The sequence below is a fragment of the Desmodus rotundus genome, chromosome 5 (assembly GCF_022682495.2).
Source record: "Desmodus rotundus isolate HL8 chromosome 5, HLdesRot8A.1, whole genome shotgun sequence".
NCBI lineage: Eukaryota > Metazoa > Chordata > Mammalia > Chiroptera > Phyllostomidae > Desmodus > Desmodus rotundus.
Genome location: NC_071391.1, coordinates 154532639 through 154550893, shown reverse-complemented (window position 1 = coordinate 154550893; position 18255 = coordinate 154532639). Strand labels below are relative to the sequence as shown.

The window sequence follows — 18255 nt, the reverse complement described above, 5'->3', positions numbered from 1 at the left end:
CCCGAGATGCGTGTCCAAGTGCATGTTTCTACTTCGCCAAATAAATGGATTGATTTTTTGGGTGAATTTAGTGTTTTCTTATCACTAGTGGGGTAAGCAGCCTGAAACACATAATTACAAAAATAATGTAAAAAATATTTAATCTATTTATTTTTAGAGAGAGGGAAAGGGAGGGAGAAAGAGAGGGAGAGAAACACTGATGTGAGAGAGAAACAAAAATTGGTCGCCTCTTGTACACACCCCAGCTGGGGACCAAACCTGCAACCCAGGCACGTGCAGGGACCAGGAATCGAACCTGGGGCCTTTTGCTTCGCAGAACGACGCCCAATCAACGGAGCCCCACAGATCGGGGTCAAAAGTAATTTAATCACACTACATGTGTTATGGGGGTGGGAAGGATGTACTGGGAGTCAGGAAAGTGTAAAACGGGGCTCACAATTCAGAAAATTTTATTATGTTTGTGACAAAGATATAGGAAGCTTCACATTTTCTCAACACACATCATTCAAGACAAAATGTCTTCCCATTTATTCGAGTCTTCTCTTCTGTCCCTCAGTAAAGTTGACAGCTTTTCTTTAGATACATATTGTATGTTTCTTGATAAGTGGCTTTCAATTAGTCTGTTCTTTGTGTTACTCTTATGAATGGGCTCTTCTTCCAGGTTGTGTTTGTTACAGGGGATCTTTCTAAAAGGCCAGACTCGCTCAAAACGTTCAACCCCTTGCAGGGGCCTCCGGTCGCCCTAAAATAAACTCACACTCCTAATCAGCCTGCAAAGTCCTGTGTGGCCTGGGCTCCGGGTGCCACACCCGCTCTCCCCTTGCCGGCCCAGATGATCACCCTTTGAGCTCTGAGTTTAAAGGAGACCTCCCCGGGAAGTGGGCCCCTCAGGAGAAGTCAGGTAAGCGGGGCACCTATTTGGTACTTCCATGTATGACAACAGAATTAGAGTTATTTTTGTGATGATGCATCTCAGGCCGCCTTCCCACAGGACACTCTGCTGGCCTCTCTCGCGGCTGCCTCCCCAGTCCCTGGACTGTAAGGTCCACAGGTGGTTGCTGTTGAGCGAAGGAGGCACGGTATTTGGGTAGAAGTCATGCACCCAGGCTTTTCAGGCCCGGAGCATTCAGGCGTCCGTGGCCGAGGATGTGGAGACAGTGAGAATCGCAGCCATCGGCAGTGATGTTTATGCAGAGTATATGGCGACATAGGTCACGATAAAAGTGAAGCTGTCAGGATGCATACAGAGTGACGACAGCCGGCAGGTGACTGGCACAAACAGCGGGATTTTTATCTGTTTCCTTCGCAGCCCCCAAGCGCCTGGGCCAGTGCCGGGGACACGGGGGTCTGTGGAAACCTGACTGGGTCGATGCATCAGGCCTCTCACGGGTCTAAGACTGGAAGCGCAAGTAGTGTCCGGGTGTTCAGGTGATGCGAGTGCGTTTTATCCTTTTATTTCATATCTTCCCAGTTATTTGTTTTCTGCCTTGGCCAGTGTGGCTCAGGTGGTTGGGCGTCATCCTGCAAACTGAAGTGTCGCTGCTTTGATTCCGGGTCAAGGCACACACCTGAGTTGCAGGTTTGGTCCTGGTTGGTGTGTGGACAAGAGGCAACAGATAATGTTTCTCTCTCGTGTCAGTGTCTTTTTCCCTCCCCTCTCTCTAAAAACTAAATATAAAAAAAAAAATCCCCTCTAAATTGTTTAAAGCCTTTAACTGGTACAGAGGTGTAGTTCCTGCCTGGGACCATCCTGGTGACAGGAATCAACCCCTCTTCCCCCTTACCTAGGTGCCGGCCCACCCCTGCCTCCATAACCAGCACAAAGCTTGCTTCCCGCTCCCCAAACCCTGCAGATCAGCAGTCTACTTTGCTTGGCGGGGATGTGCCTGGCCAGCCACACGTGCCCTTACTTAGGTTTCAGATAGAGTGAGTGGTGTCCCTTCCTTCAATGCTGGGGCGTGTTTCTTTTCTGTCTGCGTTTTAACCAGCAGTGCCTACAATCAAAACCTGGAGTCATGAAGGGATGGGTTTTAAAAATATGAACATTCTGAGTTACGTTTTCCGGCTCTTCCCCCAGTGGTTACGGTCCTGTCCCTCCAGCTCCTTGAGAAATCAGGCCCCTGCAGACTGCGGGGTTCTTTCCAGAAGGCAGGTATTTCCCCCGTAGCACTCGCTGACCCAGGGATTTAGTATACGTGACCTTATTGTTTCCAACTTTTAAGACAAATTTCCTACGTCAGAGCTGAGGCTGGGCCCTGGCCGGGCGGCTCAGCTGGCTGGAGCGTCGTCCGTGCGCCAGAGGGTGTGCAGGTTTGCCCCCTGGTTGGGGCAGGTACGGGAGGCAGGCGGTCAGTGTCTCTCTCCCTTCCTCTCTCTCTAAAATCAGTAAAAACATATCCTTGAGGGAGGATTGAGAAAAACCGAGGCTGAGCAAGTAGCTCTGACAGGTGAGGGTGTGGCTCTGACAGGTCACCTGGGGGTGGGGGGCGGGGACGCAGGTGCCTCTGGAGCTGGAGAGGCCTGCTGCTGCTGTTTAACACCTGTGAGTCTTCTTTACTCCTAAGTCACCCCTGAGGTTTCTACTCAAAGAGCCTGGTGGGAGGCCTCTCACCCCCGCAGGGGTCGTCCGTGTAGCCACCAAAGAAACTGGGCCCCAGGCACAGTGGGCGGGTGTCCCAGAGTCTCACAGAACACATCAGTGGCCGAGTCCAGATGAGGCTGCGGGGTCTCCCGAGTATTCTCCCTTGGCCCTGTCCTTGGGTTCCCCACTGTCGCAGGAAGGAAGTTTGGTTCCATTATAGGCAACCTTCCACATAGAAAGTAAATCAATCGAGTTCTGGGAGAAGTTACATTCATAAAGTTTTATTTTTATTCTTTCTGTACATATTGGCAACGATAAAGCTTAAAGATGCATGTCCTCTGAAATATGCAAACAAGGAATTTACATAAATAATTTATATTTCAGAAAATTAAAGTTGAAAAATATTTTCTACATCATTAGAGTTCACAGTATTTAAAGTAAATTAAGCTTTCTCCCTTAGATTTCAAACTATACTGTCTGAGCAGAGAACGATAAAACCTAATCGGGAATATAGTGATCAAGTTTCTGGGTTTTATTCAGTGCACGAGGAGACACTATTTCAGTACCGGGCTGTTCCCGCGCTGAGGCTGCAGTATTGCTCCCCAGTCCTTACATCCTGAGAGGCCGTGACCCAGCAGAGGTCACAGGGCGTGGAATGGTTACAGCATCACCAAAGCCACCCGCACTGGACACATTCAACCAAGTGGTCATGTCTGGTGGTCCGATGCCTCATTTCCACATAATACTTTTTATAGCCCTGAAAACGGAAACCTGGACATCTAAACACAGGCGAACGTGTTGACACTAACCCAAGGCACTGTGCTACGGGGTTTGGTTTATTCATAGGAGAGGGCACGTCTGCATAGATCGCTAGCGGTTTAGTTAGTGCGCAGTAGAATGGGGGCCCCGGCGTGCGCAGCATCGTGAGGGGCGAAGCTGAGGCCGCCCCTTTGGCCGTCTTCTCTAGCCCCAGCCTGGGGGACAGGGGCCGAGGCCCCTACAGGAGAGTTTTTTGCTCGAAGAGCTGCAGGTCAAAGCGGACCCAGACCTCGCCGGTGGGCGCCTCGTGCAGCAGGAGCCGGCGGGTTGTGGGGCCTTTGCTTTCCTGCTCTGTTCGAATTTTTGCCACCGGGATTTCAGTGCGACCCAGGAAATCTGGAGAATAAATGTGAGAGTCAAAAGTCTTCTTCATAAAACTGTTCCAATCCAAAACAAGTGACTTCTTTTGGTTAATGGCTGGTGGACACTGAACGGAGGCACACGTGATAGCAGATTGGAGTGGGGGCGACTGCCTATTTGGAGTCACGTCTCCGGCCAGGGGACGCCGCGCCCCTGGAGCACAGTGTGTCTGTGATCTACATGGGTGGTGGCAGAGCTCAGAGACTGGGGCGCACCCGAGGCTGACCCCCCACCAGCTGCCAGTGGGAGCTGCGGCACTTCCCTCAGGGGCTGCGGGGTAGAAATGGGGCTGAGCACCCGGGACCTCGACCCCAGGGAAAGTGCAGACCCCCAGACGAGTTATACTTTACCATCTGGTGAAAACTGGTCTCTGTCGAACATGGTGAGACACAGCACGTCTTGGTAAAGATCCTTAATGACGAACTGGCAGTTGAAATTCCACTTGGGGTTCAGTGTGTCCGGGAGGGTTCTGGTGGTGTAGCTCTGGGAGCCCATGCTGACCTCGCAGTACGGATTGCTCTTCCCTGAATGAAAACAAAGCAAGGACACATGTGGCACGTGGAGATGAGATGAGTGACAACAGGGCCTTCCTTGAGCAAAGGCAGGATCCGCACTGATGCTTCGCTACAGATCGCTGCCTGAGGGCCCACGCCTGCCTGTGGGTGCCATGTCCCCAGGGCCGAGCGCATGTGAGCCGGGGAGCAACTGGGTGGGCGCCGACGCCCTGACTGCCGCCCCAAAGCCTGGGCAAAGGTCGGTGCGACTTCCCCACTCAGAAGCACTGCGGGAGGAGGCACTGGTGCTCAGTGGGAGAACAGTGAGAGTACTATTGGTCCAACAACCACTTCAGTGGCACTGGAAACACGACTTTTTAAAGCACGCCGTTGTTTAGTGCTCAGAAGAGATGTCAGCAAACAGCAGGGCCGTTACCACACTGGCTGAATGAGGGAAACATTTACCGTTCGGTTTACAGGCCTTTAGTTCTGTGGCTTCAATGACGTGCACCATCAGGCGCCCGATGCCTGACGTCTTTTGAGAGCGAGCTGCAAAACAGGAAGACGAATGAGGTTAACTCCTCCTCTGAGATGCAGACAGCTAGTGCAGGGACGAGGCTGAGCTGTTCCTAGCACGCTGCATCTGTCCAGCCCACCTGGACACCGCCCAGCCTCCCCTGCCACTGCCGGGCCGCAGACTGGCATCTGGCTGCTCTGTGTCTGCCCAGGCCGTGTCCCCTGCTTCTCCGCCTGTCAGCATCCGACTCATCCTTCAAGATGCAGGTCCAACCCCACACCTCGCCTCCCAGACCCCTCCCCTCCTCTGCGCAGCCATTATCCTGGGCTTCCGAGCATCCCACTGCCCGCTGGGCCTGACGTTCTGTGCTGTGCCCGTCTCCTCTGCTAGCAGGAGCTGTCGGAGAGCACAGACTATTTATTCATCTGTGTATTCACCCCTCGGCTGCCTGGCACACAGTAACATTTAACAAAATTGTAATCCATTACATTTGCTCAGCACAGTGTATTGGACACTTACGAACATTTATCGGGTACTTACTTTGTGTTAGACGTGTGCTAGACCTTTGCCTGTGTTATTTAAACTGCTCGGCTACCCTACAAGGCACCGCTCTGCAACTGTCTCTCCGTGCAGGAGAGAGCTGAGGCTTAGCAAGACCGGAGCACGCTCACATGGAGGAGCTGCTAAGTGGCGGGGTCAGAACTTCACCGTCGGATGCCAAAGTGCATTTTCTTAAGCACTGACCCTATTTCCAACGGCAGCTGCAGAGCAGTTTCACCTAGACTGTATTTCTTTAAGGAGGTACTCGGGAATGCTTTTAATACGGAGAGATGTGAGTCAGTGAACTCACGATTCTCTTGGCAAATATGAAGTTAGTTACGCAGGTTTTGCCCTCCAGGGTTTGAAAACTAGCAAAAAGGCCGCTTGGTGAGCTACTGGTTTTTCAAAGCTCAGGGCAGGTAGGACTTCCCCCTGAGGAGGGCCCGCCTCTCACGGCGCCCACCTTTCCCAGGTGGGCAGGGCAGGGCCCTGTTCCACTTTGCAGGCCTGGTTAAGACTAGCATGGGGCCCTGCACAGAGTAAGTAACCAATCAATGTCTACAGAATTAAACACGTGGAAAATGCGTAGTACAGATACTGATGTTAGGCAAAACTAACGTGGGAAAACTTTGATTACATCTTTGACCAATTAAGAGATCACTGTATGCTTTATAAATGATTCAATCACTGATTTTCCAACAGCAAGCTTTTAACATACCATTAAAACAGGATTTAATTAGCAAAAGCGGAGTCACACATACCTTCCAGGAGCACATAACAATATAAGGGAAACCTGAATAAAAAAACACGTAAAGAGCTGCAACTACAGCAGCCAGGAACACACAGGAGGACGGGACAGGGATGGGCGGCCTGGGGTGGGGTGGCGGGGTTTCTAAGACAGCTGTTCAGGTAGGCAGCAGCGAGGGCCCTGCGTCGCGTTTGGGGGTAAGAACTTTGTCCTTAATTTGGGAGGCAGCAGGGACGATGTCTAAGGAGGGAGGGAGATGCTGAGAGCAGCCCTGTAAAAGGAAGACTCCGGAAGACTCCAGAAACGAAGGGGATGAGTGACAGGGCCATGGGGGTCCTCGTGCTATGGCCTGGGTGGGGGACTCCCTGGCCTTCACGGGGCTGTGCCACTGGGGAAGGAGGGACTGGCGAACGGGAGAGAGAATGATGGAGGGAGCGGATGGGGCAGGCAGAGAGCATGTTTCAGTCCAGGTGGCTGAGGGCAGTACAGCCTGTGGCAGACTCTCGGGAGAACCTACTTCCACAGGGAGGCTAATTCAGCCCATGCAGACGGCACTTTGCGACACCCACAGACACCCAGGAGAAGTGGAGCACACGCGTTTGCACAGCGTGGGCTTGGAGAGGCCAGGCCAGCGGAGAGCAGTGGGACTGGGATGCGATGAGGTAGGAGGGGCAGGGCAGAGCAGCACTCTGGGTGCACCAGGAGGAAGGAGGGCGAGAAAGAGGGCAGAAGGTCTGGTGGTAGGAGGACCCTCAGGGGTATCATGGGGGCCAGAGCGTGGGATGACCCTCCACTTCCTGTCCTCGGGTGCAGGGAGCTCACGGAGGGAAGGGAGCCAAGCTCTTGGTGTTGTGCAAGCTCGCCTTTTGCACAGACTGACAGGAACAGCAAGTGGAGTGACAGGCTGGTGAGTAGGAGGAGCTGGGGTGACTTAAGGTCCAGGACCTGGTGTCAAGGGAGAGGGAGGAGGGGAGGGGCTGGAGGGGGACAGCATGAGGCTGGGGTGGGAGAGGAGGAGCCAAGTGTTGCCGAGCTGAAGGGAGACAAGCCACAGAGGCGAGGCTCGATGGAGCAAAGGGACCACGCAGAGGTGGGGTGGTTGTGGGATAGAAGGACTCCCCTGCCTGGAAACAGCAGTGAAGAAAGTGTCGGGGGAGAAGGGACAGACTTTGCCACAGAGAAGGGAGCTCCAGCTCCCACTGGGTGATCCCCTGCTTGTCCTGGGTGGGGGTGAGGGGCTCCGGGAGGGCCCCAGGAGGTTTGGAGCAGCTGTAGGGGCAGAGGAGGCAGCAGCGGCTGAGCTATGCTGTCTGATCCGCAGCAGTCTGGTCTCTCACTGCCCACCCACCCCTCACTGCAGGAGCAGCAGCAGCAGCCCAGGTCCTGAAGGGAAGACCCAACCCTGGCCCCTGCTCCCCAGGGCCCCCTGGTGGCTGGTTCCCACCACCCAGGGCACAGCTGACTACCTTGATAGGCCTTCTCCCGTTTCTTCTTCTCCGTGTCGATGTACTGCTCAGAAGCGGCCTTGATCTTCTGGACCCAGGCAGTCCTGGAGGAGAAGCAGAGCATGGCCCTTGGGAGCTGTCCCCCACCCCTCACAGGCTCAACCAAGGGCCCAAGGCTCTGCACTCACTCTTCTCCCTGTGGCTAACTGCATGTGGCCCGAACACATTTCCAATCACAGACTTAACATTCGCTCAACTCTGAGATCCGTGTGTTAATTGAGGGCTGAGCAGAGAATTTCTAGACAGCTCTTGACCGCTTAGAAAACAGCAGGCACTGGTAAGGTGCCGGCACGCAATAGGGAAGGTGCAGCTCGCCGCACCAGCAGCAGCCCCACCTGTCATCACAGACCTGCGGCCTGGGCCACATCCCACAGGACAGCAGGCTGGCCAGGCAGAGACGGGGAAGACAGCGGGGCACGCCGAGGGGGTGGGGGAGGCAGGCAGCCCAGTGGGGTCTGGGGGTGAGGTGCCAGAACTGCGTCCGAAAGGCACAAGGAGGGCCTCCGAGACCAGAGGAGTGTGGGCCGCTGCCTGAGGGACTCCAGGGGGGTGCAGTGTGGGGTCTGCCCTGTGGGGAGGCCCTGAGGAGGGCCTAGAAGCGGGGGCCATGTGAGGAGGCGGCTGCAATAAGCCAGCACGTTTAACCTAAGGCCTGGCGGCGGGGGCTGGCTATAGGAGGGTGCAGAGTGAGCAGGGCGTGGGCACGGACTGGAGACGGTCTGTGGCAGAGGGCCGTCCGGCCTTGCCCCTCGACTTCAGAGCAGGCCGCGCGGGGCCAGGACCCAGGACCGACCTCTCGTTAATGCTGTCCGCCCGCAGGGTGTAGACCCGGTCGATGTGGGAAATGTGGAAGACGGGCTCGTCGCTGGAAGGGTCTGTGGGCAGCTTCACCAAGACTTCATTCAGGAAAATGGGCTGAAAGAGTCAGGGCCGAAACAGGCTAAGCGATGGGGCAGGACTCACCCGGCCTACCCCCGAGAGTTCTGGTCTGAAGGACGTGGTGGCGACAGGGAGACAAGGGTGTCTTTTTATGGTCTTTCAGTTGGGGAAAAAGCATCTGCCTCCATTTTGTGGAAGCAGACACCTGGGACGGACTGGGTGTCTCTGAACTGAGGACGAGCTTGGAGCAGCCCTGGTGGCTCACGGGACAGGCTCTCTCCCCCATGCACTGACACCTGGCACTTTCACAGGGGATCCTGTGCCATGTTTGCCTGGGCGGATGCCAGACTCCAAAGCTGGAGTCCCCTGGTGGCAGTCCCAGGGGCAGCCAGGCCCAGCCACATGGGGCTTCTTCCCTGGGGAGCGACGGGGGAGGCGTGAGCCATTTGGAAACGGGAGCAGAGCCCCAGGAGGACTCAGGCCGGGAAGGAGGCCCTGGAGGTGAGGGAGAAACCTCGCCACCCTGCTGGGGCCGCGGTCAGGAGCACGACTCTCACCATTTTATACATTTTGAACTGCGCGTTGGACTTGGAGCTGAAGAGCTTCTCCGAGCCTGAGGACACGGCGAACTGCTTGACCATGTGGGTGAGGAGCAGGAAGTCGTTGAAGAGGAACCCCTGTAGCTCCTTGTTGCTCTTGGCCTTGTACAGTTTCCCATTGTGCAGCAGCTTCCGGGGCCCCAGGCAGTTGGTGAGCGAGTTGAAAATTAGTTGCTGAAAGGGAAAGGGACCGTCAGTGTGCATGTCCAGCACAAACCATCCCAGTGCCCTTGACAGGCCGTGGACCTGAGGGAACTGTGACAGAATTTTCTAGCTGGAATGTGGATGTAATCATTCATCTTTACTCAATTAGCCTCTCTTCGCAGTTCAGGCTGGCACAGGGAAAATGATTACTTGCACCCACGGATACTGATTCTATCAGCTGAATTCAAAGGCCTCCAAACCTAAGTATCGAATCTGTCTTTGTAACAAAGGAAGATGGCAGCCGAGGAGGGGCGGGTGGGGTGTGCACGGGGCTGAGCTGCGGTGTGGAGGGCCCACACGGGGGAAGGCCTGCACCCGGTGCCCCAGCCAGCTCAGAGCCGGGGACCTCACCTCTGTGAGGCCTTCGCACTGGACGTGCGCCTGGATCCACTCCAGCCGGTCTGAGCTCTCCTTCTCCCGGACGCCCTCGTTAACTTGCGAGCACAGCTCCTCTGCCCGCTCGAGGGCCAGTTTCAAGGAGGAATGGTCTGTGTGATTCTCGGGGGTGTTCTCCAGGACCTGGAAAAGAGTGCCCGGGTCAGGCGGGATGTGTTGTGTCTGCCACCCGCCCACCTAGGGGTCCTGGGGCTGCTTAGCTGTGCTGGGTGCCCTGGGGGGCACGGTGAGCAAGTCAACCCTTTGCCCCTGAGAAGGTGACAGTCCCACGAGCTCTTGGGGGAAGATGGTGACACAGTTACAAGAGACTGTGCCACGTGCTGCGTAGATCGCGTGCCCTCAGATCTTCGGGTCTCGGGTGGCTCTCGGCTGGGCCTTGGTAACAGACTGTAAGTTAAAGGGCACCCCTGCTTCCCCCCAGTAACTGAAGCCACGTGCCTTTAGGGTGAACCCTCTAGCATGCACTGGCTTCAACTTTGAAAAATGTGTGAGTTTGCTGAATAGAAAGGGTTTGCCACTTTCTGGGGACCACTGAACCTTTTGAAAAATCTGATACAATCACGAATCCCCTGCTGTAGGAAGACGACAATAAAGCTATGTGGTCAGTATGGAGAAAAACACATTCAGTCCATTTTGAAGGGACTTCAAACTGAAGTTACAAATGGAAAAGAGCAGAGGCCAGGAGCAAGCGGGCCCCTTGATAGATGACTCCCATTGGGACTCTCGTCACGTGAGTCCACGGTTCTTTCTCATAATTCCAAGTGCAGAAAAGCCCTGAGTGGCTAAATGCTTTTTCCAATACTCATTTGGTGGCAAAACCTGACCTAAACTGGAGAGATGTATTTATTCATTCTACTGACAATGATGACTCGTACATTCACTGTGGGAATACTAATGTGCTGGGCTATAGCTGCTGCCCCGGCTTTTGGGGGTGTCATGCAGTGTACAGTGTTTGCACAACACCCCGAGTTCTGAAACACATGGGGCCCCAGGCAGTTCAGGCGAGGGCCTGTGCATGGATTCGTGTGTGTGCCTCAGTGTGGTCTCACGACTGTGATGTGGGCTCTGTGACGGGGCCTGCAGTCAGTTAACAAGGCTTAAAGCACAATCAGTGGTCAAGGGGTGATCAGGGAAAACAGTTTTGTTGTCTGCACTGTTTCCTTTGCCGGGTGAGTAGCATCACGTCGACGACTGTTTGTGGAATGACCCTTGGTAACGTGCGCCTTCTCCTTAGCCATCGTGCTGGCTCAGGCGGCCCACACTGCTTATGTCAGAAAGACGGACGGCATTTAGAAGGGCTGCTCAGTCAGCAAGTTGAGGTGGGGAGAGGAAGGCAGCTCTGTTTAGGGCAGGCTGGGCTGGACACTCCTGGGACATCTAGGTAAAGGTGTTAAGCTGGTGAACACATTTATGTCTCGGCAGAAGGACTGGAGCCCAAGGTTGTGCTAACGGTGGATTCTGTCTGCACTCAAGACGAGCGTCACACCTGAGACCTAGAGGGCCTGTTTCCTGCCCAGACACACTCATGACTCCCAGAGGCTGGGGGAGCTTCCCGCGAGGGGGGTGCAGGTTACCCTACTTTGGATGCTTCTTTTATTCGTTCACTTCGAGGACTCAGCCCTTCAGAGTGTATCGTGTGTTCATGTTCGCCTTCGCCCCGCCCTGCCCCTCTCTCTGTGCCTGGCCCACCGGACAGTGGAGTCAGACCTCGGGGCAGGGCGGCTGGTCTACTCGGAGGCTGGCTGGCTATCAGCCTCTGTGGACCTCAAAGGGGCCTGCTTCTCCGTCCCAGCGGGACACTCACACTTCGGATGAGGAGCGGGTAGCGCGTGATCCTCTGCATGGGCTTCAGCAGGAAGCTGGAGAGGGGCATGCCTTTGCATCGAGGGTCAGACGCCAGCTTCTGCAAAATAACAGAGAGGCTCGTGAGGAAGTCACAGCCGCGTTGAAAACAGAGGAAACGCTGGCTGCACACCTGACCTTTTGGATTTCTAGTTTCTTTTTAAAACCCAGGATCCGAAATGATACGTTCGGATCGGCAGTAGGAATATCTCACTCGGCTCAGGTGCCAAGCCCAGCGATGCGTCTCTGTTCTTTCTCACAGGCATCACACAGCTGGTGTGACCGCAGTCACTCCCTCCTCTGCTTCCAGAGCCACTCTCCACGGTCTCCCTGGGCCTGGCCTTCTCAGTCCGCGCCTCGTCCTTCCCCTCCACCCACTCTCAGCTGCTCATGCTGCCCCAGATGCCCTGCTGCTGAGTCCCAGTCTGTGGGCCGGACCCTCCCTGCCGCTCTGCACTTGCCACATTACTCTCCCTCTCACCTGATGTCCCAAAGACACCTCAACACTTCAACATACCCGGAAATGAAGTCGTCCCCTCTCACAAAAGCCTTCCTTTCTACCTCGATGCCTGTCGGAGTTGGTAGCACCATTCTGCACCCCCTCACTTTCCCCCCACACCTGGGAGTCACCATTGATGCCAACCTCTCTATGTGGGTGTTGATTGCCCCCACCTCTGCCTGCCCATTGTCCCTACCTTATTAGTAACAAGTGCTACCATTTATTGAGCATCTACTATGTGTCAGGTAATGAATGTGTTAACCTTTGCTAGTTCTGGCCCTTCTTTCTTCTGCTCTTTGGCTAATTCATACTTATCTCTGAAGACTCAGATTATGCATTCTCTTGTCCAGGCTCTCCCCTTCCTTGCTGCCTTCCCTGTCTTTCAGAGATCCTTCTGGAGCCCCCGTAATGACCCATGGCTACCTGCATCAGAATGCCTCACCTGGATGGGGCTTACGTGGGCAGAGGCATCTCAGTTGAGGCGTCTCCATGCCAGGCCCCCAGCCTGTTAGCTCCAGGAGGCCACACACTACACCTCACGTGCGTCTCCTCCTAGTACTGGACTAGCCTGGGCGGAGTAGCCACAGCTCCAGCATGATCAGTTTTAATGACTGACAAATTATTGTCCTGGAATTTCTCTAATCATTTCCCACTGTGAGATATTAAAATTGCTCTCTCCTTTTGGTTTTAGATATATCTATAAATGGTGCTATAACAAGAATCTTCATGGTTTTTATTTCTATACTTTCTGAGTCTTTTTAAGAAGTCACATTTTAGAATACAGCTTATGGTCACATATTGCTTCTTAATGTGATTGATACTCTGCAGTTGAATATGAGACTATCAACTGTGTTTATCTGATTTTGCTACTTTGACCCTGGTGATTCCACTGACTTTCTAGCTACATTGCAACTGTTACTGCTGTTTGAAAAAGAATTTCAGTCTTTTGCTCTGCTTTAGAAGGTAAATGTCCTAATTTAATTTTACTATTGATTATTTAAAAATATACACATGCACTCCCAATTCTATTTTATCTACTCTCATCAGTGCTTGTTTCTATGGTCTTGGTTTCTTTGTTTCTTCTAGTTCATTTCTAGGCAACCCTGTATCACCAACTGGAGAGTCTCCTCAGCGCTGTGTGTGTGTGTGTGTGTGTGTACACAGCACTTACTGAATGCTCACTATCTGCTGGTCTCTGTGCTGATGTACTTTAAAAGTATCATCTGTCCATCTCCCGGTCATAGATAAGGGGCTGGAGGCACCAAATGGTACACAACTGGCCCCGGCCACACACTGGACAGCTGATGGGGCTGGGGTCCAACCCATGCTGATTCTGAAGCCTGTCTTGCTCCAAGAGTGACATTGTCTTGCTCTCTTGCCTCCCGGGATGAACCTATTTGGTTGTGATAGACTCTTCTTTTCACATAATGCTTAGTTTTATTCACTGCTATTTTAATTAAGATTTTAACAGCTAGCCCTGACTGGTGTGACTCTGTGGGTTGGGTGCCATCCCACGAACCGAAATGTCACCCGTTTCACTCTGGGTCAGGGCACAGGCCTGGGTTGCCGGCCAGGTCCCTGGTTGGGAGCCTATGAGAGACAATTGATCGATGTTTCTCTTCCTCTTTCACCCTCCCTTCCCCTCTCTCTAAAAATAATAAAATCTAAAAAAATATTTTAACAACTATGTTTGTAAGAGATATTGAGTTATAACTTTTTTTTATGTTTGTAATTAAATACAAATAGAAAAACAGGCCTTGAGGTGGGGCCACTTTTGTCTCATACAATGAACCAGGTAGGTTTTCTATTTTGCCTGTGACCTGTAACAGTTCATATAACATGCGATTCCCTATTCCTTTATAGTTGGAAAGAGTTCACCATTAAATCCACCAAGTGAACCCAGCTCCTCTTTTGGGGTAAGATACTCAATTTTTTCCTTGGTTAACAGTATCTTCAGATTTTCTATTCTTATTGACTCAGTTTTCAAATTTTAATAGAAAACTACAAATTTTGTTAATGTTTTCAATATTAGCATATATTTTTTAATCATATACCCTTACACTTAAAAAATGCCTTTATATCTGTTGTTTTTACTCTTTTTCGACCAGATTTACCTAAGTTGTGCTTTCCTAGTTCTTTTCAATGTACCTGTTCTTGGATATATTGGTATCTTTTCTGCTTTTATCTTTACTACTTCCTCTATTTTCCTTTCGGAATTTTAGAAAAAAGATTTTATTTTACTTATTTTTAGAGAGAGGGAAAAGGAGGGAGAAAGAGAGGGAGAGAAACATCATATGTGGTTGCCTCTTGCATGCCCCAGATTAGGGACCTGGCCCGTGCCCTGTGCCCTGACTGGGAATTACACCCTTTGATTCACAGGCGTGCACTTAATTCACTGAGCCACACCAGCCAGGGCTCCTTCTGGAATTTTTATCCTCAGTCTATACATCTTCTATTTTATCCATAATTATTTTTCTGTTCTTTTGTGATAATAAAAATATTAAAATTAGGCATTCTTCCACAAGGTACAGCTGTGGCTGTAGAACAGCTCCCAATACGTAGTACTTCGCGCATTGAAAAAACCATGAAGAAAGGTAAGAAAAGTGATTGTACTTTCATCTCTCTCACCATTTTAACACATTTCTACAACTAAACGACATCATTGAAAAGGACTTTCCAAAGCACGACCTTCTGCTCCAACAACCCGTCACAGGAAGCTCTCTGCTGGCTCGCTGTGCGGGTGTCACCGGTTCACCGAGCCTGTCATGCGTCGGCTGTCTCCCTGGGAACAGTGCAGCTTTCCTTCTCACCCACCGCTTGTCTTCAGTCTGTGACCGCGGCATCGAGGCACCGTCGTTTCCGGAAGGTTTGCTGACACCTGTGCACGCTTCTACTATGTGCGCAGGCTCAGAGAGGTGCGTTGCATGTGCTTCCTAATTCCTCGTGCCACCGTTTTTCCCGCCCTCGCTTCCTTGTGTCTCATTCACCCACTCATTTTAAGTTCCATTTTATCTTGTTACATGGGATGCACTTAAACAAGCTATTTTACATTCTTTCTGGAATATGATGGGTATGAAATAAATACTATTTACAAAATTAAGAAAACGATATTCTGGATTTTTTTTTGGGGGGGAGGAGGTATAAAGCAGCTGATTTATGTAATCAGTCTTAAAAAAGAAAAACTCTGCTATGTGAACATGGGCAAAACCATGGTCCCAGTGCCAAGAAAAATCAACACGAAAGGCAACGCAAAGCAATCAGAAAATTCTTTGCCACATTTGTGTTTCCTTTGGAAACTGATGGGGAGATAGCCCGCTGGGTCACCGCGGTCCCCACTGTGCCCTCACAGCCTCTGCCTCCAGGCTCGGCCTGGGGCTGGCCTGCCTGTGATCCCAGAGGGGGGTTACCTTTAAAAATTCTTTGAAGTCTGCGTCTTCGTCTGTCTTCTGCTGTAGCAGCGCCGCCCCATTGAGCTGGCAGCTGCAGAACCGGATGTAAGCCTGCATGTGGGACAGCTCGGCGGCCAAGATGTCCCCGATCATCTGCACCGGCATCTTCTCGCCCCCAGTCTTCTTCCGCACCCGCAAGGCCCTGCAGCCAACACACTCGCTCACTTTCTGTTCTAAGTAGATGTCCTGTGGGGCCTCGTGCTAGTGATAACCAGGGAGTTACAGTTACGTGAAACCTCTGGCACCTTCTGAGAGAACAGTCAGAAGGAGGAGGCAGCTTGGCCACAAAGCTCTCCTGGCCAAGCCAACCTGGATGAAATGTTAACAGAGAAGAGTAAGAAAACGTGGTGGACACACTGGGGTGTTTCTTCCAGTTCATCTCTACACCTTTGGAACTCTCTTGGTTTCAGCTTGGTTTCTTAGCAAAGTTTCTCTTGACAAAGTCTGCCTTGTTCTCAGCTGAACCGGGAAGAAAGAAAATTCCCACACTCTGTAGGGCAAAAGGGAGTGGAGCCCACAGGGGCCAGGCTTGAGGTGGCAGGAGGCTCTGCCCGGGAGAGCTGCTGAGCCCCGGGGAGGAAGGAGGCCAGAGCTGCAACTGCGGATGCCTTCTCCCAGCAGCCTGCCCCCTGAGCACAGTGGGTGGAAAGTCACCCCAAGGAATGGAATTTCACACGGGCCGAGGAGGCCGCCACACTGGCCAGTTATGTCTGGGCCACGAGCTGCCCCTCCGACTCTACCGAGTACAGAGTCAAGTGCATGTTGATACAGTGTTTGCTTAATGATGGAATTTCTTTGTTTAATCCGAGTATTTTCTCTGTGACATTTCTTTACTTCAATAATTAGGTATTTTACAGTCACAGGGCATTTCATACAATATATAATAAAATGAAAAGCCAGAGGGAGCAGAAAACAGTTGAAGGTTCCTTTGCTGAGGAGCTCTGTGGGAAGTTATGTGTGAAAGTCTCAGTGGGGGGGTGTGGCTGGGGTGGGGAGGGGGGAGGGGGGGCGGGGGCTGTGGCAAGGACAGGCGAGGCTCTCCACTTACTTCAGCAGCTTTGTGTTAGACATGATGAGCTCCTTCCAGTTAACAAAGATCAAGGCCATTTCTCCTTCAGTGAGAGAGCCTGACTCTGCCATCCGCTTCTGAAAAACCTAAATTCACATCGCAAAAGAAATAAGTTAGCTTAAATATGAACACGCAGCCTCTGTGGTCTAAATACACTGAAGCTAATAAGGATTATGGTTTTTTAAATAAACATATTTATGATGATTACCTTTTTATTGAATAATTTCCCTACTCATTGCTCTTTGGGCTCCTAGCAAGGCTGATTCTAAGGCCTGAACCCAGGGGTCGCATCAAAGACAGGGGAGTCTCGCACTATACCCTGGGGTGTTGTGAAGGCTGGGTGCAAAGCGCCTACACCCCAGAAGAGCTTGCAGAACTGGGGGCAGATGGCTGCTGTCAGGCTGAGCGCCTCAGGGTCCCGGAAGCAGCGTGTGGGAAGGTCAGCAAAAGAAACAGGGACCACTTATGTTACCGCCAAGACTGCCTGCCACGCTGGTGTGGATTTCAGAGGTTGGCGGACTGAAAGGGAAACGATAATACCCCACAGCGGTATTCCATAGCACTTAACGGACTGACAAAGCACTGACAGGTCACGTATATTCTGTGTGTGCCCATGTGTGTGCATGCATGTCAGGGCTTCTCAACGAACTTCACAGACGGTACACAAGCTGAGGCAGGCGTCATTATTCCCAACGGATCCACGGAGAAGTTGAGGCGGAGAGAGTGATTGCCCGAGGTCGCAAATGGAATATGGAGGAACGAGGACTAAAGCTCAGCTCTTTTAGATGCTCAGGCCAAGTGCCCACTAACAACCGGAGCATGACTTTCAGGAAACAGTGAAGTGTCTCAGACAACTCTCTCACGTCTGATCTTTCCGAAGTACAAAAGACACGGTACTCGCTACTGAAATCATCCACCGGCCACACGGGAAGGTGAAAACTCCTTCTCAAGCTTCCCGAGGCCTGTGTGATCTGCCCCCTGCCAACCTCAGCAGCCTGGCCCTCTGGGCTTGCAGGTTCCCTTTGCACGTGCTTCCCACTTCTAGTTCCTCCTCCTGGCACAGAAAACTCGTCCTTGTCCTTCAGGTCTCAGCTGACACCTCCCTGGGAAAGTCCTTCCTGGCCTCTCATTCCTGGCTGGTTGGGGGTGGGGGCCCTTCCTCTCAGCCCCTGAAGCACCTGAGTTCACCCCTCTCCCAACCCTCACCACGACGTTCCGTAACTGTCAGTCTAGCCACCTGACCATGAACTCTCGGAGGGCAGGAACATTCGGTCTCTGTTGTCTAGCACGGTTCTTCACGTTGGATTTCAATTAATCTCGACTGAACTGAGTCGGACAGGAGTCGAAGAATTGAGGTCCAAGTGCTATGAATAGCACCTCTCTAGACCACTGCAGCTCCAGAGCCAGACTGTGGAGGTCGGGACAGCCTCCGAGAGCAGCCCTGGAAAGGCGGTTGACCTGCCCTGGGGCTGCTCCTGAAGGGCAGGGAGCTCGCCTGGGGTCTTGGTGCCCTGCCGCACTGCTTAACTCACGTTGCTGCTTGTTCAGCACGGGCCTGCTTTGTGCAGAGGAGGTAAGCAGAGGGGGTAGGATGGTCGGACCCTCTGGGAACCTTCTCGGGAACAGTGATGGGAAGGTTCTGCCCGTGAACAGTGCTTTTCATCCCAAATCCCTGACCTCAGCCTGACTCCCTGCCCCTCAGAGCATCTCGTGAGGTGGGTAGGGCGGGAGTAACCGAGGCCCAGGTGGTTAAA

The 18255-nt window shown here is 52.5% G+C and overlaps 1 protein-coding gene across 5 annotated transcripts in view; it reads right to left on the bottom strand.

The window, feature by feature from the left end:
* Positions 1 to 2831: 2831 nt before the first annotated feature.
* The window catches only part of ITSN2 (intersectin 2), a 116119-nt gene continuing 100695 nt past the window's right edge, over positions 2832 to 18255 (bottom strand). For 3 of the 5 annotated variants that reach the window (XM_045189205.3, XM_024552516.4, XM_053925822.2), the window contains exons 31-40: positions 16481 to 16587; positions 15391 to 15574; positions 11447 to 11545; positions 9598 to 9765; positions 9001 to 9216; positions 8358 to 8479; positions 7526 to 7608; positions 4720 to 4803; positions 4111 to 4284; positions 2832 to 3736 (exon numbers count right to left, since the gene is read on the bottom strand). In XM_045189205.3, the coding sequence (XP_045045140.2) occupies positions 3579 to 3736; positions 4111 to 4284; positions 4720 to 4803; positions 7526 to 7608; positions 8358 to 8479; positions 9001 to 9216; positions 9598 to 9765; positions 11447 to 11545; positions 15391 to 15574; positions 16481 to 16587 (1395 nt within the window). In that variant the 3' untranslated portion in view covers positions 2832 to 3578. Of the gene's footprint in view, positions 3737 to 4110; positions 4285 to 4719; positions 4804 to 6072; positions 6105 to 7525; positions 7609 to 8357; positions 8480 to 9000; positions 9217 to 9597; positions 9766 to 11446; positions 11546 to 15390; positions 15575 to 16480; positions 16588 to 18255 lie in introns of those variants that run through there. The other 2 variants (XM_053925823.2, XM_053925824.1) reach the window with 2 other exon arrangements.